Source organism: Carlito syrichta, unplaced genomic scaffold, assembly GCF_000164805.1.
Source record: "Carlito syrichta isolate Samal-C Ts95f unplaced genomic scaffold, Tarsius_syrichta-2.0.1 Scaffold309778, whole genome shotgun sequence".
Classification (NCBI taxonomy): domain Eukaryota; kingdom Metazoa; phylum Chordata; class Mammalia; order Primates; family Tarsiidae; genus Carlito; species Carlito syrichta.
This window is the reverse complement of record NW_007253874.1, coordinates 466,878-492,615: the sequence shown is the minus strand read 5'-3', so window position 1 is coordinate 492,615 and position 25,738 is coordinate 466,878. Positions and strand designations below refer to the sequence as shown.

Sequence of the window (25,738 nt, the reverse complement as noted above, 5' to 3'; positions counted from 1 at the left end):
CACACTACCATGCCCGGCTAATTTTTTTGATTTATTGTAGAGATGAGGTCTCACCAAGTTGCCCAGGCAGGTCTGGAACCTGCGGGCTCAGGCAATCCACTCACCTTGGCATCCCAAAGTGTGGGACTACAGGCTGAGCCACCAAGCCCAGCTATACAGAACTTCTGACCTTCCTCAGTAAGAGAATCTGGGTGCAGGATCCTAGGATCTTGGGGGTAGTCTTGTCCTCTGCTGAATCTGGGTGCAGGGTCCTGGGATCTTGGGGGCGAGCCATGTCCTCTGGTTCCAATGACACTTTTCCCTTTGGAAAACAGCTTCCGTCATGCAGATGGGCTCTGGGAGAGACTGACCAGCCCCTCGTGGGACACCGAGTCTCAAGTGACCTCCATCCAATCTTCAAGCGGAAGCATGGCCTCCACTGTGAATGAAATCACAGTCCACTGTTAAGTATAAATACGTGCAAGACCGGGCCCAGGCTAGCCAGTAACGGAGGAGAATATAGGGCTGGGTCTCCCCTTTATGCTGGCCCAGCCCCAAGTGGACAGCTGTGGTGTCATGTCCCACGCATGGCCACAGGAATTGCCCTCCAGGATGTAGCATGTCGGCCGTTCACGTGTCTGATTTGAATGGAAAGAGAAATGGCCTTGGATCTGATTGTCTTGGCCATGCTCCCTTCCCTGGCTGGCTGATAAGGTCAGTTGAGGAAGGGCCTGCAGCAAGGGCTCTGACTGAGTCGTGAGTTGATGGGTTTGAATGAGGAGTCCTAGGACACAGAACCCTAGGGCCACCTGCACACTGCTCACCTTCTGACTTGCTGCTAATATGCTAGGCAACGCCTTTGTCAGAGTTTTTTGTTTTTGTTTTGAGTCAGAGTCACCCTCTGTGGCCCAGGTTGGAGGGTGACAGCACTGTCACAGCTACCACAGTCTTGACCTGCTGGGTTTAGGGAATCCTTCCGCCTCAGCCTACCAAGTAGCTGGAACCATAGGTGTGTGCCACCACGCCCAGCTAATTTTTTTTTTTTAATTTATTGTAGAGACGGAGTCTTGCCAAGTTGTCCAGGTTGGTCTCGAACTTACAGGCTCAGGTAATCCTCTTGCCTTTGCCTCCCAAAGTGCTAGGATTACAGGTATGAGCCATGCCGCACCTGGCCCTTTGTCAGAGTTTTAACTCTTTTTTTGGAGTTGGAGTCTCACTCTGTCATCCGGACTGGAGTGCAGTGGCAGCTCCCGGCCACCGCAGCCTCGCCTGCTGGGATTCGGCGACCCTTCCGCCTCAGCCTTCCAAATAGCTGGAACTATAGGCGCGCGCTACCACACCTGGCTGATTTTGGATTTATTGTAGAGCTGAGGTCTCGCCAAGTTGCCCGGGCGGGTCTTGAACCCACGGGCTCAGGCAATTCACTCACCTCAGCCTCCCAAAGCGCTGGGATTACAGCCACCGAGCCCGGCCATCAGAGTTTTAACTTTAAATCCTTTCTGAAGGCTGGGCATGGTGGCCCATACCTGTAATCCCAGCACATTGGAAGGCCAAGGTGGGAGGACTGCTTGAAGTCAGGAGTTTGAGACCAGCCTTGGCATCATAGCAAGACCCTATCTCTACAAAATAAAAATAAAAAATGAAAATTAGCCGGGCTTGGTGGCTCAACCTGTAATCCTGCGCCTTTGGGAGGCTGAGGTGAGTGGATTGCCTGAGCCCGCGGGTTCGAGACCCGCCTGGGCAACGAGACCTCATCTCTACAATAAATCAAAAAATCAGCTGGGCGTGGTAGCGCATGCCTGTAATTCCGGCTACTTGGAAGGCTGAGGCGGAAGGATCGCCGGAGCCCAGCAGGTCGAGGCTGTGGTGGCCGGGAGCGGCCACTGCACTCCAGTCTGGGCAACAGAGTGAGACTCCAACTCAAAAAAAAAAATAAGAAAATTAGACAGGCATAGTGGCACGCACCTGCAGTCCCAGCCACTCTGGAGGCTGGGGCAGAAGGCTTGCTTCAGCCCAAGAGTTGGAGGCTGCGGTGAGCTGTGATCATGCCCAGTTCAGCCTGGGCGACAGTGAGACCCCAACTCAAAAAAAAAAAAAATCCTCAGTGAGAAATCAAGAGCTTTGGAAAGGCATGAGGAGGAATGAATGGTCCAAGACCACAGGGCTTGTTTTCATCCACACCTCTTCCATCAAGGCCTCTGCGTTGCCCTAATAACACTCCATGGTGGCAGCATCGGGAGGACTGGGTTGCCGCCTCCAACGTTGGCAGTGGAACTGCAGGCAACGTCTGTCGCAAGATAATGCTGGAGGAAGTCAAGAGCACGTTCAGGAAGGTTCTCCCAGCGAGGCTCTCGCCAGCCGGCCACCGCTAACCCTGGCACTCAGGTTCCAAACAGTCCTTCCCGTCTCTGCAGGGATTCCCTGCTTCCAGCTGGTTCTGTAGTCTCTGGAGGGCTGATGATGGGGGAGAGCTTGCACTCTGGCTGCCTTCCTGTCTTGGCCAGGAGCTGGAGACCCTCAGACTCTTCTGAATCTAATCCTTGGCGTATAGTTGCTCTTAAATGTTCAATTAATGTTGAATGAATACATTCCGGCAACTGAGGTTGGAAAGTAGAATTCTAAGTCTGCTTTGAAATTAAGAGCTGCTATGACTAATAATATGTCACATTTATTCTTGAGCCTCTTAAGTACCTTACAAATGCTTATTTCTTTCTTTTTATTTTTTATTTTTTGAGTTGGAATCTCACTCTTGTCACCCAGGCTGGAGTGCAGTGGCATGCTCATGGCCACCACATCCTCAACCTACTGGCTTTAGACAATCCTTCTACCTCAGCCTTCTAAGTTACTAGAACTACAGACACATGCCACCACGCCTAGCTAGTTTTTTTTTTACTTATTGTAGAGATGAGGTCTCACCAAGTTGCCCAGGCTGGTCTCAAACCCCTGAGTTCAGGCAATCCTCTCGCTTCAGCCTCCCAAAGTGCTGGGACGACAGGTTGAAATACTGTGCCCAGCCTAGATACTTCTTTCTTTCTTTCTTTTTTTTTTTTTTGAGTTGGAGTCTCACTCTTGTCACCCAGGCGGGAGTGCAGTGGCATGCTCATGGCCAGCGCAGCCTTGACCTGCTGGGTTCAGGCGATCCTTCCACCTCAGCCTTCCAAGTTACTGGAACTATAGACACATGCCACCACGCCTGGCTAGTTTTTTTGATTTATCGGAGGAACGAGGTCTCACCAAGTTGCCCAGGCTGGTCTCAAACCCTTGGGTTCGGGCAATCCTCTCGCCTCAGCCTCCCAAAGTGCTGGGATTACAGGTAGAGACACCGTTCCCGGCCTAGGTGCTTATTTCTTTAAAAGAGGTAATAAATGAGACAACCACCACTTCCTTCTGTCTTCTGAGTAAGAAGAAAAAGAAGCATACTTCTTTATAATAAAGACACACCATTTAAGTGCTCACTTTGTGTGATGATTTACCTAATAGGTCTAATATCTTCCGAATATTTAGTCAACTCATACTCTTGAGCTTTTTCTTAACAAATGATTTTTGTTGGCTCATGCCTATAATTCCAGCACTTTGGGAGGCATAGGCTAGAGGATCGCCTGAGTCCAGCAGGTCAAGGCTGAGGTGGCTGTGAGCAGGCCACTGTACTCCAGCCTGGGTGACCGGGTGAGAATCCAACTCAAAAAAGAAAAAAAAAAAACAGAAAACAAAAACATTTTTCTGAAACTGTATTTTCACAACTTTGAAAAAATATACGCACACACCCTTAATGCAAATAAATACATTTTCCAGTAATTTCTTTTTTGAGTTGGAGTCTCACTCTGTCGCCCAGACTGGAGTGCAGAGGCTGCTCCTGGCCACCGCAGCCTCGCCCTGCTGGGCTCCGGCGATCCTTCCGCCTCAGCCTTCCGAGTAGCTGGAACTACAGCACACGCTACCACGCCCGGCTCATTTTTGATTTATTGTAGAGATGAGGGGTCGCCAAGTTGCCCAGGCGGGTCTCGAACCCGTGGGCTCAGGGAATCCACTCACCTCAGCCTCCCAAGGTGCGGGATTACAGGCTGAGCCACTGAGCCCGGCTCTAACTTTCTTAATAGACAGTTTCTTGGCTGTTGCCTTAGAGATGTGTGTGGCCCATTTACTTCCATCCCAGAAACACACTTTGGACTGAAATAGCAGTAATAAAGAGGGCACTTGACTACAAGCCTATGGATTTCAGCAGGCTACAGGAAAGTCCTAAGTTCAGTCTCCTAGAATAGTACAATTGCAGTGAATACTTACAAATGAAGACCCCATTGAAGTACCAACGTACTGTCCCCCACATCCTATTTGTGGTCACGCATGGTGATCACAAAATTAAGAAAAAATATGAAAAGAGAATCTAATCAGACACTTTTAATGGGATTTTGTTTTCTCATATATGATCCTGAGAGGAATGGTTGTGATGCTAACAGAATGAATTTTTAAAGTAAATTTTAAATTTATTTTATTTTATTTTATGTTTTTGAGTTGGAGTCTCACTGTCACCCAGACCGGAGTGCAGTGGCCGCTCCCAGCCACCGCAGCCTCGACCTGCTGGGCTCCAGCGATCCTTCCGTCTCATCCTTCCGAATAGCTGGAACTACAGGCGCGCGCTACCACGCCCGGCTCATTTTTGATTTATTGTAGAGATGAGGTCTCGCCAAGTTGACCAGGCGGGTCTCGAACCCGCGGGCTCAGGCAATCCACTCGCCTCAGCCTCCCAAAGGCACGGGATTACAGGCTGCGCCACCGAGCCCAGCTGAATTTATTTTAAAATTTAAAGTAAATGTAAACAAATTTTAAAATGTGTCAGGTTCAGTAGCTTGTACCTGTAATCCCAGCACTTTGGGAGGCCAAGGCAGGAGGATTGCCCAGGAGTTCGAGACCAGACTAGGCAACATAGTAAGACCCTGCTTCTAAAATTAAAAATAATAATAATAATAACTGGGCATAGTGATACATACCTGTAGTCCCAGCTACTTGGGAGGCTGAGGCAGGATTACCTGAACCCAGGAGGTAGAGGCTGTGGTGAGCCATGATCATGCCACTGCACTCCATCCTGGGCGAGTATGAAATTCCGACTAAAAAAAAAAAAAAAAAAAAGATTTAAAAAAAATTGTTTTCTGAGTTGGAGTCTCACTCTATCGCCCAGGGCACACTCACGGCCACCCTTCCTCAGTGTCGACCCGCTGGGCTCAGGCGATCCTTCCACTTCAGCCTTCCAAGTAGCTGGAATGACAGGCAAGCACCACCACACCTGACTAATTTTCAATTTATTGTAGAGACAAGGTCTCACCAAGTTACCCGGGCTGGTCTTGAATGCATGGTTTCAGGAAATCCACTCGTCTTGGTCTTCCAAAGTTCCGGGATTACAGGCTAAACTACTGAACCCAGGCAGATTGAAATATTTATTTATTTGTTTGTTTGTTTATTTATTTATTTATATTTGAGTTGGAGTCTCACTCCATCACCCAGGCTGGAGTGCAGTGGCACACTCACAGCTCCTGCAGCCTCAACCTGCTGGGGTCAGGCGATCCTTCCGCCTCAGCCTTCCAAGTAACTGAAACTACAGGTGAGCGCTACCACACCTGGCTAATGGTTTGATTTATTGTAGAGATGAGGTCTCATCAAGTTGCCCAGGCTGGTCTCAAACCCATGGGCTCGGGCAATCCTCTCACCTTGGCCTCCCAAAGTGCTGGGATTATAGGTATAAGCCGTAGTGCTTGGCCTGAAATTTTTAATCTATAAAACAAAATAGATCTACTTAATCTACTTACTTGTAATTTAAAAATACAAGCCACATTTTTTTTTCTTTCTATAAGTCTCCATAATGGGGAAAAAAATGTATTATATGAAGCTGGTCATATAGGCAGTATCTACATTACATATTACTGGATACAAGTTATAAGCTTAAGGTCGATGTTTGACAACTCTTTGGGGTTAGTAAATAGTCCTTGGAATATGAAGATAGTCACTTCTAAGCCATTTACTGAGCTTAATCACATATATTACCTTTTTTTATTTTTATTTTTTGAGTCAGGGTCTCACTGTGTCATCCAGGCTGGGGTGCCAGTGGCCCGATCGGAGTTCACCACAGCCTTGACCTCCTGGCCTCAGGAGATCCTTCTGCCTCGGTCTCCTGAGTAGCTGGGACTGCAGGCGTGGGGCACCACGCCCACTTTATTTTTTTTGTAGAGAAGAGGTCTCACTGCATTGCCTGGGCTGGTCTTGAACTTCTGGGCTCAGGCAATTCTTTCGCTTCAGTGTCCCAAGGTACGGGCACGAGCCACCGCACCGAGCCCACCTATCCATCTTAATTGTTGGAATGAGTTTCCGCAAAATAAACAAACGAGCATTTTCCATTTGAGGAGAGGTGATGAGCTAAGGTTGGTATCCCTAACTCAGAAGCTTCCAGAGGCTGAGGCAAGCGAGTGAAAAGTGCGACGCAGCTCTAGGTAACACCAGTGGGTCAGGTAGGTCAGTGGCCAATTTGCCTAAAAACATCCTGATTTAAAAAGTTTTCAACCACTGAGCTGGTCAAACAAAATACCCTGATTGGCAGACCATCAGCAACTGTGGTCTATGGTTGTTTTTTTTCTTTTTTGAGTAGGAGTCTCACTCTGTTGCCCAGGCAGGAGTACAGCGGTATGCTCACGACTACCACAGCCTCGACCCTGCTGGACTCAGGTGATCTTTCCGCCTCAGCCTTCCAAGGAGCTGGAACTACAGGCACGCACCATCACGCCCAGCTAATTTTTTGATTTATTGTAGAGATGAGGTCTCGCCAAGTTGTCCAAGCTGATCTTGAACCCCTGGGCTCAGGCATTCCTCTCGCCTCAGCCTCCCAAAATGCTAGGCTTGTAGGTGTGAGCCACCACGCCTGGTTGGTTGTTTTTTTTGTTGTTGTTTGCTTTTTTGAGTTGGAGTCTCACTCTGTCGCCCAGACTGGAGTGCAGTGGCCACTCCTGGCCACCGCAGCTTCGACCTGCTGGGCTCCGGCGATCCTTCAGCCTCAGCCTTCTGAGGAGCCGGAATTACAGGCACGCGCTACCACGCCCAGCTGATTTTTTGATTTATTGTAGAGATGAGGTCTCGCCAAGTTGCCCAGGCGGGTCTCGCGCCTGCAGGCTCAGGCAATCCATTCACCTCAGCCTCCCAAGGCGCAGGATTATAGGCTGAGCCACCGAGCCCGGCTGGTTGTTTTTAACATAAGCAATATGTGAGTTTTCTTGCAGGGAAGCTAAACATCTTTATGTGATCTATAGTACTTCAAAATTATTCCAACTGTCTAAGAACTTGGCTGTTTTTTTTTTTTTTTTTAAATTCAGGATCTCACTCTGTTGCTCAGGCTAGAGTGCAGTGGCATGTTCATGGCTCACGGCTGCCTCCAACTCCTTGACTCAAGCGATCAGCTTCCCAAGTACCTGGGACTACAGGTGCATGCCACCACATCCAGGTAATGCTTTGATTTTTGTGTAGATACAAGGTTTCACTATGTTGCCCAGGCTGGCCTCGTACTCCTGAGCTCAAACAACCCTCCCACTTCCGCCTCTGAAAGTGCTGGGATTACAGGCGTGACCCAGAGCGCCCAGCCCCAGGTTGAATTCAAAATCAAAAGTACTCTCATAATTTGAACAAATAAAAAAACTTTCAAACTCCAGCTTTACCACAACTTTTAATTCAACAAATAAAAATTGGGCACTTACTATATGCTAAAGGCATTATCAGTATCCTTTGAGACAAGAGAGATATTAGCATACTATTTTTGTGCAGCTATGTAAATTTATTTTGTTATTGGAAGAATAATTCTCTACTTAAAAAAACAAAAAATCTTCTCAATCCAAAGAGTATCCATGTATCCAATCTACAGATCCTTTATTTTACCTAGGAGGAAATGCTTAATCAAGAAAATTGCAATAAATATTGATGGGTTTCAAACAGAATCCACTGTCAGGTACCACTGACTGATGCTTTCCAGTTCTCAATCTTGAGACTCGTGAGGAAATTTCCACGACGCTTACACTTTAAGCGTTTTAACTGTCATTCAGAGAAACAAAGTTATAAAGGAATAATTTATGAATTACACAGAACAAGTATGATTACTGAATTCCCTGGCATTGTTTTCAAGGGTCTTCCATTTGCAACTATGTCTATGGATATTCCTAGGATTCCATTCTTACGTCTATATCCAAGATAACAGAAAAGTCGTGCCCACACAAAAACTTGAACACAAGTGTCCATAGCAGCATTATTTGTAAGAGCCAAAAAAGTAGAAATAACCCAAATGCTCATAAATGAATGAAAGGTAAACAAAATATGGCATACATCCATATAAAGTGCAATAAAAGGAATGAAATGCTGACATGTCAATCAACAGGAATGAACCTTGGAAACGTTATACTACCGGAAAGAAGCTAGACCCGAAAAAGCTATATACTGTTTGATTCCGTGAGTATGATATGTCCAGAATAGACAAATCTACAGAGACAAGAGTAGGCTAGTGTTTGCTAGCCTGGAGGAAGGTATGAAGGGGAAGTAACTGCCAATGGATGTGGTTTTCCTTTCTGGGGAGCTGAAAATATTTTGGAGTTAGAATGTGACGGTGACTGCACAACTCTGTGACTAGGCTAAATCACTGACATGTACACTTCAAAGGGGGATACTTTATGGCATGTAAATAGTACCTCCATAAAGTTATAAAGTATATGGCCATTACACCGATTCATGCTGAATTTCTAAAAGATTTCATATTCTGGGCTACACGGTGATAGGACCCAGCATACCAGTATACACATGAATCATCCTGAACATTTTTTTAGCCAAAAATTTTGTTTCAAAACATCATTCTCACTATAGTTAGAAAACAAAACAATTTTTGTTTATTTTATTTATTTATTTTTTTGAAGTTGGAGTCTCACTCGGTCGCCCAGACTGGTGTGCAGTGGCCGCTTCCGGCCACTGCAGCCTCGCCTCCTGGGCTCCAGCGATCCTTCCGCCTTAGCCTTCCGAGTAGCCGGAATTACAGGTGTGTGCTACCACACCCAGCTGATTTTTTGATTTATTGTAGAGATGAGGTCTCGCTGCCCAGGCGGGTCTCGAACCTGTGGGCTCAGGCAATCCACTCACCTCAGCCTCCCAAAGGCACGGGATTACAGGCTGAGCCACTGAGCCCGGCTACAAAACAATTTTTAAACGTAAATATATTTTAAAAACTAAAACACCAAAGAAATGCAATCTATACACATGAAAAAGTAAAATATTTATATGCACAAGTAGTAGCAATGTTCGCCATAAGCAGCAATTAGTGTTTATTTTCCCCGTTGTTTGGTTTAATACCATAGTGTAGTGGTAGTTTATTCTTTTTAGGGAAATTACATAAGGTACATGTAGCATAGTAAGAGTAAGTTACAGAAGACTGTATAATTGGAAAATTAATTCCAAGGAACAGTATTTCCTCTAAAAACATATTTATTACTAAACCAAGTATTTTAAACTAGCAGAGAACAAAATGAACCTATAATTTACTAAGTCCAAGATAGATAGTCAACTTGCATAAAATTACACACGATATTTTAAAAAAACAGTCTATTTCTAAAATATCAGTAATTCAGGCAATTGGGATTTCCACAGGAGATACATTGCCATTAATTTTCTTTTTATGAAGAAAAGATCTGCATAAGAACATTACAACTACGTTAAGAAATGCAACAGCGTACTTTAAAAATCAAAATGGTGAAATAGTATATACGCATCAAGATATTCTTTTACTGGTACCAGCCTGACAGCAGTATTTTAGAAGGTGATGTAAATCTAATAATCACATTTCCAAATGATAGGCTTTTACACTCTTCTAGAAATACATGTTAAATATTGCGTGTATGGTTAAGAATTTTCATTTCCATTATAAATGGGAACCTTTCATACTGATCTAAAGATAAAAGAAATAAAGTACTTGTATAGTTTAGTACTTTATTAGAAATCAATCAAACTGACTCCACAAAAACAACTTTTACATATAAGCAAAACACTAAAAACTTCTTATTTGGGAGAAATGAAATAAAATACAGTGTGTGGTTTTCTCTTCATCTCCAAATGTACAAATCCCTTTTGCCTATTTATTTGACCCGTCTCTATTCATGCAATTTAATGAACCCTCAAAGGAATTTACACATCTTTATACAGAATTCACAGCCACATCAGTAAACTGCCAGTCTTTTTTATATTTTCAGTGCCTTCTTGAAATATGAGTAATAAAGTTCTTCATTCTATGAGGCAGGAAGATGTTTCCTAAGTACTTCTTTGGATGACGAAGGTATAGTGTCTGGGAAGGACACCTCAAATTCTATGAGAAGGTCACCACGTTGGTCAGGATTTTTGGGAAATGGCAGCCCATATCCAATAATTCTTCTCCTCATTCCAGGTTTCACAATATCGTTTATTGCCATAGGTATGTTTCTTCCATCCATTGTGGGCACATTAATTGAGCAGCCACACAAGGCCTAAAATGGACCAAATAAAATACAATGAACACACTTCAAGACTCAAAAACCCTAAGCAAAAATATTACCAGGGGGTAAAGAATAATACCACTAAAGTAAAATTTTAATCTCTGAAAGAATAGCAATAGTTATACACTTTTTTCCTCATGAGAAAGTTCCTTCAGGACACGCATCATCAGATATGCGACCGAAAAAGGCAAAGGGGGCTGGGGGTCGGTGAAAGAGAAGTAAAGTTTGTCTTCTTCATTGCTCTGGAATTAAATGGATAGTTGGAAGTTGCCAATGTATCACTCAAGAGGCAAGAATTGGAATGGGAGAGGAGGGAGAGATTCCGGACAGGAGAGGAGCAATGACTGCCTCTCCAGGAAATATGAGGACAAGACCTTCATTTGTTCGGGCCAACAAGTGTCTACTGAGTTTCCAGCACATGACACACATTCACGCTAGTGGCTGAGCCTCACAGGGACCACACGCACAGATTCCGCCTCAAGGAATGCACAAGGAACTCAGAGAAACAGGCAAGCCAGCGAGCACTTATGACAATGCACAAAGCAGGTACAGAAGAACGTGCAGACATCTCTCGTGGGAGAATGGAAGCCCACCCTAGGCTTCAGCTTCTGGGAGCACAAAATGCTTGAGCTGAGCACAGAACTAGCAGCAGGGACTGGCGCCGGGTGAGAACAGTCATGTTCTGTGGCGTGTAGCTCAAGCAACACGGAAGCATATGAGACAGTAACTGGGCAAACTCATGGGAATGCATGTATATTTCTGGGTGGAAATCCAACTTAAAATGACCCCTTGGCTCACACCTGTAATCCCAGCACTTTGGGAGGCCAAGGTGAACAAATTGCCCGAGTCCAGGGGTTTGAGACCAGCCTGGGCAACTTGGCAAGATCTCATCTCTACAATAAATAAAAAAATTAGCCTGGCATGGTGGCACATGCCTGTAGTTCCAGCTACTTGGAAGGCTAAAGCAGAAGAATCACCTGAGCCCATCAGGTCGAGGCAGCAGTGGCCATGAGCGTACTACTGCACTCCAGTCTGGGAGACAGAGTGAGATTCCGACTCAAAAAAAACCAAAACAAAACAAAACAAAAGACAAAAGACCCTTATTTTAAGCTAAAGAGTTTGAATTTTGTGGTAGAGGGAATGTAGAGCCAGTTAAGACTTTCAAGCAAGGACTGACATGCCCATATCTGCAGGGTTACAATCCGGTCGGAGAAACAGTGCGAATAAGAACTATATCAAGGCAATACCCTTAGAAGCCATAAATGTATAAAAATGTATTAATAATGAATTATAAATTGCTGCCTTAATTTTTGTTATGCAATTATTACTCCAAGTTAAACATTTTTCTCCTCCTCTCTAACTTACAATTTTAGGACAAATCTTGGACTGACATGAGATTACCAATGCAGATCTCACAAACCACACTTGTAAAAACAGTCTCATCAGATATAAACCAGTTCATACTTAAAATTGACATTTAAAATATTAGTAAAAGCAACTAAACTTAGGAAATATTATCTCATCCATAGAAGAGGTATAACAGAGCATTGTTATGAGAATTTTTTTTTTTTGAGTCAGGGTCTCAGTCAAACTACTGGGCCCAAGCCATCCTTCCACCTCAACCTCCCAAGTAGCTGGGACTACACTCATACACCACCACACCCAGCTAATTTTGTTTTTTAAATTTTTCATAGAGATAGGGTCTCAAAACGCTGCCTAAGCTGGTCTTAAACCCCTAGGCTCAAGCAATCCTTCCATTTCGGCCTACCAAGGTGCTGGGATTGTAGGTGTGAACCACTGTGGCTGGTCAGAAATTTTTGTTTTAATGTGTAATAAGCACTGAATAAAAGTTAGCAATGAGCTGCACGTGGTGACGTGTGCCTGTAGTTCCACCCACTTGGAAGGCTGAGGCAGAAGGATCGTCTGAGCCCAGCAGGTTGAGACTGCGGTGCCTTGTCAGCATGCCACTGCACTCCAGACTGGGTGACAGAGTGAGACTTCAACTCAAAAAAAAAAAGTTAGCAACAATTTATTCCCTAAGATCAGCTGCATAATTTTTTGGTCTACTAACTTACCTCTCGTAGGCTAATTTTGGCAGTATAAATGATATTTGATCCATCCCTTTTAAACCTGGGGTGATCTTTGTCTTTAATGACAAAAACAATGTCTGCTGGAATACTATTTGGTGTTTCATCTCCTTCCCTGGGAAAAGTAATTTTGGTGCCTTCTTTCCATCCTTTTTTAATCTCAATGGTAAGAATTTTGTCTTCAGATCTAAAACTCCTTCCATCAGAGTTCAGCCTTTTTCGAGAAATCTTCATTCGTTTGGTACAACCACTGTATATCTCTTCCAGTGATACTCTAAGTTCATGAATAACTGGAGGATCTTGTTTGAGGCGGGACGGCCCCACAGAATTCCTGTCTCTTGGATATCCATTCATGCTGAATCCAAAGGCACTAAAAGGATCTCCATCTATTTCCATTTCTTCAGAATCTCTACCACCGGCCATCCGTCTTCCAAAGAAAACTTCAAAGGGACTGGCCCCTCCGAAAAACGCCGCAAATGTAGCATGAGGATCGCCATGGAAGGTGTACCGGTAAGTACCTCCTTGACCATCAGTCCCTCCTGCTCCGCCTTTCAACCCTAGGTGAAGAGAAAAGCACGATTAAAAAAAGGTTTACAACTCAAACTTTCAAAAACCATATTGCTAATAAACCTTTGCCAACTTATGTTACTATGTATTCCCATTCACCAGAAATGCCATTATGACTAAATACAGAGCAGCTACATATCACTTGATTATTTCATCCTCATTACATTTTTGGCTTTTAAATTCTTCCTGCAAATCCCCATCTTTAATCATTGATTCCTGAATTTTTGTTCTGCAGGTAAATAAGAAAAAAATATATAGAATTGGGAACTCCTTAGCTTACAGACTACTGGTTTGGCATTCTGAAGTAAAATTTTAAAAGATGTCAGTAGGAGCCCTGGCGGGGTGGCTCAAGTCTATAATCCCAGCACTTTGGGAGGCCAAAATGAGAAGACTGCCTGAGCCCATGGGTTTGAGAACAGCCTGGGCAACTTGGTGAGACCTCATCTCTACAACAAATCAAAAAATGAGCTGGGCGTGGTAGCGTGCGCCTGTAGTTTTGGCTACTCGTAAGGTTGAGGCCCAACAGGTCGACTGCTGGAGCCCAGCAGGTTGACGCTGATGTGGCCATGAGCAAGCCACTGCACTCCTGCCTGGGGACGGGGTGAGACTCCAACTCAATTCTTAAAAAAAGTCTGTTGGAAGGTCTTCATTAATCAATGCAAAATGCAGAACCTCAATCGTTAAGAACCATTATAATCATTATAATCAATAAATATAAACAATAATATGAAATACCATAGTCATACTAACTAGCTCTATTTCAGGTCTTCTTTTACAGTTTAAGAATTAAAATAGAACTCTTTCTGTGGCAGAGAGGGAACAAAATTCTAACAATGAGGACATTCTACGAAAAATTTTTTTAGACACTAAAATTGTTATTCTTATCCTAGATACCAAAAAACTGCTTATCATGGCACTAATTTCAAAGCATATAAAAAGAAGACTGAGATCAAGCACAGAAAGCTTGACATGTAAGGCCTTTGTCTGGCTATTTCTGTTTTTTTGTGAACAACACACTTCAGACAGCAATATAGCAACCCTTTGACCCTTTACTCAAGGGTTCAGCTAACTAATATTTAGCTCACAAAAGATTACATATTTGAAACAGCATTTTCCATTATGTGTCAAAGAAAGATCCCACCAAAACCCGCAAAACAACAGGACAGTGGTATTTTAAGAGGTCAAAGACGGATCTCTGTAATTACAGTGTCGGCAGTTTCTAAGTGAGCATTAAAGAGATTCCTAAGTCAAGGAAACAAGCAGGAAAAGAATCTAAAAATTACAAAACTATGAAAACTCAAGAGAGTAAATGAGATTCTAATATCCCCAAAGCAGTGAGTCATCTGAGGACAGGAAATATATCTTATTCATTTCACACTGTTCATGCATACAGGGCTGAAAATGTAGGCATTCAAGTTTATTGAATGAAAAGAATGAACTAATTCTTATAGTCCTACATTGAAACTAAAAAAGTATCAGTAGAGGGAAAAAGGAAGAAGCAAAGGCAATATAAACTATAACCACATATACAGATATTAGAGATTTAATCATTTAAAATGCCACTGGAAACACCCATATGCTTTCAGAGACTCTGTTTTGCTTGTGTCTTACCTACATTTGGCTTCATTAAAAGGTGTACATGGACTCTACTTCATCTAACAGAGTCTCAATGTCAAAAATTTTACCTTCATCCATGAACAGAAATCTGAAGAGATTAAGAGGAACCTAACAATCTGAAAATTGCCCAAACATGTATTGAAGAATACATCCAAACAGTAGCTAGGGAAATTCTCATAGAAACAGAATGACAAGTATAAGTTGGACAAGAACTTTTCGAATGCAGCACATCCAGATCTCCCTCTTATAGATTTTAGTAGTATAACTCTAAATGTTAAAAAAAAATGGCAGATTTTTAAAAAATGGTAAAATATGTATATAACTTAAGGTCATGCCCAAGGTGACTAAATCAATGTATAAATTATTTCAATCAATTTATCCTTCATCCCACAGATTATTATTAATAGAGTATAATAATTTAATAGAGTTATAACTGAGTAAACTAGCTTGCCCAATCTAACCCTCTGCAAAACAAAATCTAAATGCTTTGGACCCATAATGAATGCACGAAAGAAAAGAATAACATTTTAAGTTATGACATCATGGGTTTGGCTTTTCTCTAAAAAACCCCTTCCTTCCTCTGCCAAAAATGGTAATTCAATCAGAGTTACAGAGTCCTCGAGAAGATTCGCACAGAGTCTGGAGTGACTTACTTGTCAAAGCTGACAAAAAAACTCCCAGTGCAGCCTTGAGGTTTTCCCAGACACTGTCAACAGTCAACTGAGCAGCTCAGATAAAGAACGAAGTCACTGTAGTGACAGAGAAAAGCCTACCAAAATTCATGCTACTGTGCATAAATTATCATGCAAGTATGACTTGCGATGACTAGGACTTAAATTATAACAGCGTGTCATCGACTATATAGTCAGTCTTTCATCATATACATTTTTATAGATAATAGAAAATTTTATATCCAATCTGATTGCCTCTGCTTTCCAAAATGTTTTCTAGACACCGTCATCACTTTGTGTGATCAAGGAATATACTGCAGCGTCAACATCTGCCTATGCTTTAGCAGAACTGTGAATGTTTAAAAACCAGCTAACCAATTTGCAACCCAAAACCAAATATGTGTTTGGAACACTATCCATAACAATAACTCCCACTAGTTAGTTTATGGAAAGTCTGTCAAAAGAAACACTGAAGGAAAGTTAGGATTTCAAAGAAAAAAGTGATAGTAACACTCTAAGGAGCTTTATTATGCAAAAATTCAGATTTATAGCAAGACTTCAAGAGTTATAAAATATAAGATTCTTTAAACAGATTTTATTCACAAAAGCTCAATTTACTTACATATTTTTAGAACACATAGTAAATAAAGAGATCCAACTAACTAAATATATTTAAGTTAAAGAAGCAAACTAGTACAAAGATTAATACACTGAGTACACATCTTATAAACACTACCTTTTAGTATTTGAAGCTACTGAGTAAACTATAAGCAAACAACAAAATAAGGAAGGCATTCAAAAAAGAAATGTTAGAGATTTAGAACAAATAAGGATGTGTTACTGAAAATCTCTTTTTAAAAAAAATCTCGCGGCCTGGTGCAGTGGCTCATGCCTATAATCCCAGCACTTTGGGAGGCCGGGGTGAGAGGACTGCCTGAGCCCATGGGTTGAAGACCAGTCTGGGTAACTTGGCGAGACCTCATATCTACAATAAGTCAAGAAAAATTAGCTGGGCGTGGTGGCACATGCCTGTAGTTCCAGCTACTTGGAGGCCTGAGGCAGAAGAATCCCCTGAGCCTGGCAGGTCAAGGCTGGGGTGGCCATGAGCATGCTACTGACCTCCAGCCTGGGTCACAGAGTGAGACTCTAACTCAAAAAATAAAATTTAAAAATTTAAAAATTAAAAAAAAAAACTCTCAATACAAACTTGTTGACATTCATTAAACTTCTTTATTGTTGTTTTTTGAGTTGGAGCCTCACTCTGTTGCGCAAACTGGCGTGTAGTGGCACGCTCCTGGCCACCACAGCCTCCACCTGCTGGGCTTGAGCGATCCTTCTGCCTCAGCCTTCCAAGTAACTGGAACTACAGGCATGTGCTACCACGCCTGGCTATTTTATTTATTTATTTTTAGTTGAAGTCTCACTCTGTCACCCAGGCTGGAGGGCAGTGGCATGCTCATGGCCACTGCAGTCAGGACCTGTTGGGTTCAGGTGATCCTTCCACCTCAGCCTTCCAAGAAACTGGAACTACAGGCACAGGCCACCATGCCCAGCTAATTTTTATTTATTTATTGTAGAGACAGCATCTTGCCAAGTTGCCCAGGCTAGTCTTGAACCCTTGGACTCAGGCAATCCTCTTGCCTCTGCCTCCCAAAGTGCTGGGATTACAGGTATGAGTCACCGGGTCTGGCAGCCTAAAACTTTTGGAAAGAGAATGGCTAAAAATCCGATTGTAAATTTCGTAGTTTTTTTTTTTAAGATCCAGGGGATACACATACATGTAAATTTCTGTCATTTTTTGTTTTCAAATGACTCAACTATGGAGGAAATTTATTTTATTTTATTTTTATTTTTTTTGAGTTGGAGTCTCACTGTCACCCAGACTGGAGTGCAGTGGCCGCTCCCGGCCACTGCAGCCTCAACCTGCTGGGCTCCGGCAATCCTTCCGCCTCAGCCTTCCAAGTGGCCAGAATTACAGACATGCGCTACCACGTCCGGCTGATTTTTTGATTTATTGTAGAGATGAGGTCTCGCTGCCCAGGCAGGTCTCGAACCCGCAGGCTCAGGCAATCCACTCACCTCAGCCTCCCAAAGGCGCGGGATTACAGGCTGAGCCACCGAGCCCGGCTAAATTTATTTTTAAAAATAGATTTATTACATACCATAACAGTAACTCATTGTAAGTATACAAATTCAACTGATTTTAGTAAATCTAGAGTTGTGCAGCCATCACCATAATTCAGTTATGGAACATTTCCATCATTCCAGGGAGTCCTCTAGGTCCTCTTTGTAGCTAATTCCCGCTCCCACATCCAGCCAGAGTGAAGAAAGATCTGCTTTCTTTCTCTAGAAATTTGCCTTTTCCAGGCATTTCACAAAAGTGATCATACGATAAGTAGTCTTTTATATTTGGCTTCTGTTTTGTTTTGTTTTTGAGGTGGAGTCTCACTCCGTCACCCAGGCTGGAATCCAGTGGCACACTCACACCGTGTCAACCTACCGGGCCCTGGCAATTCTTCCACCTCAGCCTTCCAAGTAGCCAGAATTATAGGCGTGTGCTACCATGCCAGGCTAATTTTTTTGATTTATTGTAGAGACGAGGTCTCACCATGTTGCCCAGGCTGGACTCGAACCCGTGGGCTCAGGCAATCCTCTTGTCTCGGCATCCCAAAGTGCTGGGATGACAGGCTGAGCCACCGACCCCGGCCATATAGCATGGCTTTTAAGTTTCATCCATGTTGTAGCATGTTTCATAAACTGACCCTTTAATTGCTATACAGTGCCTCATTGAATGTAGAGAACACATTTTGTTTCTTAGTTCACCGATCGATGTACTTTTAGATTGTTTTTGGTTTGGGGCCATTACAAATAATGCTGCTGAATATTCAGATACATGTCCTTGTGTGGGCATACGTTTTTGTTTCTCCTTTTTTTTTGAGTTAGAGTCTTACTCTATCTCCCAGGCTGGAGGGTAGTGGGACGCTCCTGGCCACCGCAGCCTCGACCTGCTGGGCTCCGGTGAGCCTTCCGCCTCAGCCTTCCAAGTAGCTGGAACTACATGCCACCACGCTGCCTAATTTTTTGATTTATTGTGTAGATGAGGTCTCGCCAAGTTGCCCAGGCTGGTCTTGAACCCCTGGGCTCAGGCAATTCTCTCACCTCGACCTCCTAAAGTGCTGGGATTATAGGTGTGAGTCACCGTGTCCCATCTTGTTTCTCTTTTATAGATTCCTAGGAGTGGAATTGCTGGGTCACATAGTAAATTTAAGAAATCTCTAATTTTCTTAAATAAAGATGTGGGGTACAATTCTGGGTTAGGTATAGAAATCCCTATTTTTTTTTTTTTTTTTTGGAGTCTCACTCTGTCGCCCAGACTGGAGTGCAGGGGCCGCTCCCGGCTACCGCAGCCTCGACCTGCTGGGCTCCAGCGATCTTTCCGCCTCCACCTTCCAGGTAGCTGGAACTATAGGCGTGCAACGCCTGGCTAATTTTTTTTTATTTATTGTAAAGATGAGGTCTCGCCAAGTTGCCCAGGAGGGTCTCAAACCCGCGGGCTCAGGCAATCCACTCACCTCGGCCTCCCAAAGTGTGGGATGACAGGCTGAGCCACCGAGCCGAGCAGAAATCCCTATTTTTAGCCATCTGTTTATTTTTGTCCTTTTTTTTTTTTTAAGATACAGGACTTACTAAGTTGCCCAGACTGAACTCAAACTCCTAGACTTAGGCAATCCTTCCACTTTAGCCTCCAGAATAGCTAGGACTACAGGCATATGCCACCTCACCCAGCTATTCAACTAACTGTTTTTAAAACAACTTGGATAGATTGAGAGTCTGTAATACTCAGTGATCTATCCTAGAAACAAAGAACTGAGTACCACATGTTCTCACTCAGGAGTGGACCCTGAACAAAGATCATAATACTCTAAGGAAGGGATTGGCAGTCGTGGGAACCTGCCAGGGGAGGGGGGGAGGGTGGGGGCACACTTCATCAGTAAGAGCACCTGATCTCAAACCAGGAGAAATGGGGACCAAAGTGAGGCCCAAACGTTACCTGTACAATGACCATTTGTATACCTAACCCACACACACACACACCCAAAGCATTTTACATTTTGAAAATTAAAGATTTTCAGAACATGAATAAACTCGTTCTCTTATTCCTAAGTATGTAAATTTAGCATATTCAACTCATAGACTTCTCAGTTCAGGGTTCCTTATTCCCACTGTCTCAGCTCCAAGTTCCAAGAATAATAACTGGGAGTTGGAGGAAAGGATATCAGCCCAGTGTAGTGGCTCATGCCTGTCATCCCAGCACTTTGGGAGGTGGAGGAGAGAGGACTGCCTGAGCCCAGGGGTTCGAGACCAACCTGGACAACTTGGCGAGACCTCACCTCTACAATTAATCACAAAATTAGCCAGGTGCAATGGCATGCACCTGTGGTTCCAGCTACTTGGAAGGCTGAGACAGAAGGATCGTCTGAGCCCAGTAGGTCAAGGCTGCAGTGGCTGTAAGTGTGCCACTGCACTCCAGCCTAGACAACAGAGTGAGACTCCAACTCAAAAAAAAAAAAAAAGGATATCAGGCAAATCATCTGTACAACTTAGTGTTTTCTTACTTCTAGAGAAACCTACAAAACCAGGCTTGCAGGCACAAACAGAGCAATAAAAGGCAAAGAACAAATGTCTTCTCCCACTTTTACAGTATATCTAAAGGGGATTTAAAAAAGAATTAGTGAGATATTCTAAGAAAAAGGCACATAATTATAATTAGAATATAACTATTAAAAATTCAAATAACTTCCATTCGACTGTACTTTCAAGTAACCTATACCTGGGGAATGATATTTCTGAATAATATATTTTAATGCAGCCGGGCTCGGTGGCTCAGCCTGTAATCCCAGCACTTTGGGAGGCTGAGGCGAGTGGATTGCCTGAGCCCACAGGATTGGGACCCGCCCGGGCAACTTGGCTGAGACTTTGTCTCTAAAATAAATCAAATATTATCCAGGCGTGGTAGCGCACGCCTGTAGTTCCGGCTACTTGGAAGGCTGAGGCAGAAGGATCTCCAGAGCCCAGCAGGTTGAGGCTGCGGTGACCGGGAGCATACCACTGCACTCCAGTCTGGGCAACAGAGTGAGACTCCAACTCAAAAAAAAAAAAAAAAAATATATATATATATATATATATATATATATAGGTGTATATATATACACCTATAATCCCAGCACTTTAGGAGGTCCAGGTGAGAGAATTGCCTGAGCCCAGGGGTTCAAGACCAGCCTGGGCAACTTGGCGAGACCTCATCTACACAATAAATCAAAAAATTAGGCAGTGTGGTGGCATGTAGTTCCAGCTACTCCGAAGGCTGAGGCGGAAGGCTCACCGGAGCCCAGCAGGTCGAGGCTGCGGTGGCCAGGAGCGTCCCACTACCCTCCAGCCTGGGTGATAGAGTAAGACTCTAACTCAAAAAAAAAGGAGAAACAATGTTTTAAAAACCATATTTCTCTTCTTACTCTTTCTTCCTGTTGCTAATATCAATTACCTGAGTCAAGAAGAACAACAGCAACAACAAAGTTCAGGGTATACGTGTAATCCTGAGTTGGTTTTTTAAAAAAACTCACTCACTGTGTAATGCCCAGTAAAAAATAAATAAAATGAGAAAAATCACTTGTGAAAAGCACTAGTAAGAGGTAATGTTAATCAAGAAAAATGTCTCGTTTAGTGACTTGAGAATTCTGAAAACAGATACACTTACTAAACCCTGAATCTCATGGCTTAGCCACAGACGAACTTGAGCTATCAGTGACATCTAGCCAAATGCCTTAGAATTAAAGCAGTGAATATCTGCTTTTTCATGGGAATTTACAGTGTTATTCCATGTTCGTGTTTTGCTCACAAAATTACAAAACAACTCCTCCGAAAGAGTAGCACGCTACTGGCAGGACCTCGGAGTCCTGCGTCACTACTGAGACGCCCGCATCCCGGTGTCTTGGTGGCATGGCAGGACTGAGTTGCCCACTGCTTGCCTTTTTGAACACCACTCTGTAAGAGCCTGACACTGTGAGGCCTTACCACGTCAAGACCAGCAGCATTCACTTCAATTTTTGGCAACCCACAGACCAAAAAAGAAAAAGCAAGGGGAAAAACCCTCTACGTACAATCACCCTGCTTGTCTACATTCAATCTGTTTATTTCAGAATAAGTAGTCACAGCTTGACCATGCCTTAAGGATATAGTTCTAATTCGAAAAATCTGATGTTAAATGCAATAAGAAGCAAAGGAATAACAAGAAAGTTTTCTTAGCTACAGTGATTTGAAAGACAATATTTTGGGGAGAAAAACTAATAATAAAATAACTAAGTCCTGATTTTAAAAGCTGAAAATTCCAAAACCTGTAGAAATTAGTTTGTTGTTGTTATTAACAATTTAAAATAGTCTTATTTTATAGCTACATTTACATGGACAAGATGGACAAACCTGATTTAAAATGCAGAATGATAACAGGATAATCTTAAATTACCCTGTTTTACTGTGATCACCAGTTTCTGATCTCACAATGCAAGAAACAAAAGCATGGCAGAGAGAGGAAAGGGAAGTTGTCACGCTTTCCTCTCTAGACAGCAACATTTCAAAAGAAATACTGTTACCGAAAAGTAAATCCATAATTACTTTAGGTAGCCATTTTAGGTCAAATATTATATTTTTGAGACCATATTTTCTTGGCACACAATTACTGTTTACAATTCGGCTAAAAACTTGCTCTGGTATTTTATGACATCAGGAAAATTCTTTCCTCTCCAGGCAGAATGCCAAAAACAACGAGACGCTAAATGCCTGCGCCTTCTGTTTCTGAGACACAACTCTGTCTTGATCAGTCTAAACTAGCCTTGTTGTAAGAAAGGAAAACACTCCTTCTTGTTTTTGTGCATAAAAAATAAGGTACCCAGAATCTGAACTGACAACCTTAAGATTTTAAATGACTTAAGAGTCTTTACTGGCTCCGGCAGAAAATTCAAGGGAAAACAAAACAGGTTGCATAAGGTTTCCGACACAATTCAGTAATGGACAAGGGAATTGTAAGGTTTCTTTTAAAATAAACAATGTCAACATTATAAGCCTAATGATAAAATATGTATAGCACAAATGCTAAAATAAAAAAGGCAAGCAAGGCCATCTCATTCATAGCGACGTAATACTCATTCATATGATTCAGAGTGAAATCTTGTTTTGATCCATGATTTGTCACTCTGCGTTTGATGATATGCCTGAGAATCCATTTTAATGATAACCAGGAAGAGGGCAAAAAAACAAGATCGGGGGAGAGAGAGAGAAAGAGAGAGAGAGAGAGAGAGAGAGAGAAAGAGAGAGAGAGAGCGAGCCAAAGAAACAGACATACACAGAACAATATACACAGAATACTTACCTTCTTCCCCAAACTGATCATATATTTCTCTCTTTTTAGGATCACTCAACACTTCATAAGCTTCCGCGACCTCTTTAAATTTTTCTTCTGCCTGAGGAGATTTGTTCTTGTCCGGATGAAATTTGAGGGCCTGTTTTCGGTAAGCCTTTTTAATATCTTCATCTGATGCTCCTTTTTCAATTCCCAAAATGGAATAATAGTCTTTCCCCATTTTGAATGCCTTGAAATGAACTGAGATTTCCCTTTGTAAAAGAAAACAGCGTCCCAGTCTCAGCAGTACACCGATTCTAAGAAAAATAAACCAAGCTGGGTATTTTACAAGTTAAAGCAAATCAGCAATTCAGCTAGCTGTCTTAGGCAGCAAGCAGGCGGCGTGTCTGTTGAATTCCCTGCCCACGGCTCACTTGCGGATAAATATACACTACACAGGAGCCAGCCTCCTTCTCGGTCCTCCCATCTCACTGCGTGTCTCTGTACTTTCTAGAACAGCAAATGCTCCAGGACGTCACTTTCCCAGCTGCCTCTAGTCAGAGTACTGAGCTATGTTTTCTCCTCCTCCATGATTAACTATTCATTTTCCTTCTGGCTCTACGGTTTTTATTTCCTGTTTAAGGAGCCAGGTGGATTTAACGTGCCCACATTTCAACACAGAATGTCATGACTACATATTTATTTCTTACTCCATTCGAGGTGAAAAAGCAACAAACATAATTATAGCCATTAAGCAGCCTCTGTCAATACAAGTGAAAGTTATTATTAAAATAAAAGTACCCTGGAATTTTAGGTATTTCAATTTCAAGTTATTCACCTGTAAAACACGCAGTACTGAAACATAGGCTGTTTAAGTTAAAAACTTTAAATACTTTGTCATTTTCAAAATTCCGGGGGTCTATCAATCTGAAGTGCCAGGAAGCCAATATACCCTTTTCATCTGTAAAAGGGATACTTATCATAAAATTCCATTTTAAAATAAGTAAAGGACTTACGTATGACTTTAGCTGACTACTTTAGTTTCTTTTATAGCATAAAAGAATTAATAGTTCTAGCAAACCAATATTTATTTGGGAAATATAAATATCTGAATTTAGTTACTTCAGCTAAAACAGGATGAGATCGTCTGGTTCCAGGGTCACTATTTAAAGAATTTTTGTGCTGCAGAAAAGCTAGTAGGAAAGTATCAGGTTACAGACAGGTATACTCATGCTCTTTGTAAGACTAACTCGATCGGCTTAAAATCTGGATGTGCTATTTAAGGGGCAGTAATCTGAGAGATATTTGTTCTTTTAAAAACACATTTCTTAATTAGAAATGTGTACTAATTGTTGAAGGTTTTGGAAGACACAAAAATAAATTAAAACTTCCCTATCATACCATTTTAGGCAATTCCTGTTAAGCATTAGTGCATTTACTTTTAATCCTTTTTACTATGAATATTTATGGATATTTGTTGTAGTCTTATAATGTCTTTATTAGCACAGTTTAGATCATAACATTTATGTGTCCTCCTAACGCTGCCTTCTTTCATATAATATATTTTGGGCATTTACGAGACGTATTTTCAACATATATAACTTTTTATCCTGCATAAGGTTTTCTCATCTTTGAAAAATGTTCCCATTTCCAATATAATACTGGAAAGATGAATTAATAAGAAAATGTCAGAAGAACTGTACACAGTCCTATCTTTAAACCTATTTTAAGTCCTATGTTTAAGTCTGTAAACTTAAAAACTTTATGAGGAAAAGAAAATGTACATTTATGTATAGAATATAATAAAAGGTGATAATCATGTGGTAACCTTTAAAGAACTGCTAACACCTACTGTAGATGCCAGGCCGTGATGATTCAGCAATTCTTTATGGATGTTCATCTTTATGCATTTTGACAGCAATGATTTCCTATTCTTCAAAACTCTCTACTTTAAAAAGACCTTGCCATTAGAAATTTATGACACCTACCTAGTCTACCTACTGGTTATAGAGGCTTGTCAGCTATTTAGCATTTTTTAGTTTCACCAAGTAATATCCAATGTCAAAAAATACTTTCAAATCTAAAAAACTTAGTGGAAAATGCTAATATCCAAAGTCCCCTTAAAACTCCTACTTTTAAAAAGCATGTTGCCAAATTGGAACCCAGTGCAAGGATCAGCATCAAATAGAGTACATAATAAGAATAAACTATTATAAAATTGACTTCCAAGGGAGTTCCTTTAAAAATTAGTTACTGAAGGAACACTAATATCACTATCTATGAGAAACCTGAAATTGTTCTGACAGATAATGTTGGGGGGGAAGATACTTATCTGATTAAATCATTTTTCAGAGAGCTAGAAATATTATTAGGACTTGACATATTACATGATTTTGCAGCCTGAAGATTTTCACATTTATGAAAAATTACAATATATATTAACAAATGGAAAGAAATCTGGCTAAGACACTGGAAAGAGTGAAAAGAGATTTTCACATTTCTTCAAATATCACACATACACAAAAGAATCACAGTCGTAAAGTTGAAAAGCAAGAATTCACCTCTACTTGGACATTTCAGGTTAATAAGGAAACAAATGTAGTTTTGATGTAAGACTAGTAAACAAAACAATCTGGCTAGGTTTTGGTAAAAGAAGATATTTGCAGACTTGCAGCTTTGTAAAGAATTCTTTCAAATATTTAACAATTATTAAAAGCCATTCAATTATTTTAAAAGCCCTATAAATACCATACCAGGAAATCAATCCTCTGAAAATAATTCAAAGATGAAATTATATTTGCAAATGCACTCATTGCAAATAGAAGAAATACGGTAATGGACTAATGAGCTCATCATTAAAGGCATATAGTACTCTGGAGACATTTCTTCTCACAT

General features: G+C 41.9%; 1 protein-coding gene across 1 annotated transcript; it reads right to left on the bottom strand.

The window, feature by feature from the left end:
- Positions 1-9,190: 9,190 nt before the first annotated feature.
- On the bottom strand, positions 9,191-23,387 carry DNAJB4 (DnaJ heat shock protein family (Hsp40) member B4). Its single transcript, XM_008067815.2, has 3 exons — positions 22,874-23,387; positions 12,584-13,152; positions 9,191-10,499 (listed from the first exon to the last, which is right to left on the bottom strand). Exons 1-3 carry the CDS (start codon positions 23,082-23,084, stop codon positions 10,266-10,268), a joined length of 1,014 nt encoding a protein of 337 aa, XP_008066006.1. The 5' UTR covers positions 23,085-23,387; the 3' UTR covers positions 9,191-10,265.
- Between the last annotated feature and the right edge of the window lie 2,351 nt (positions 23,388-25,738).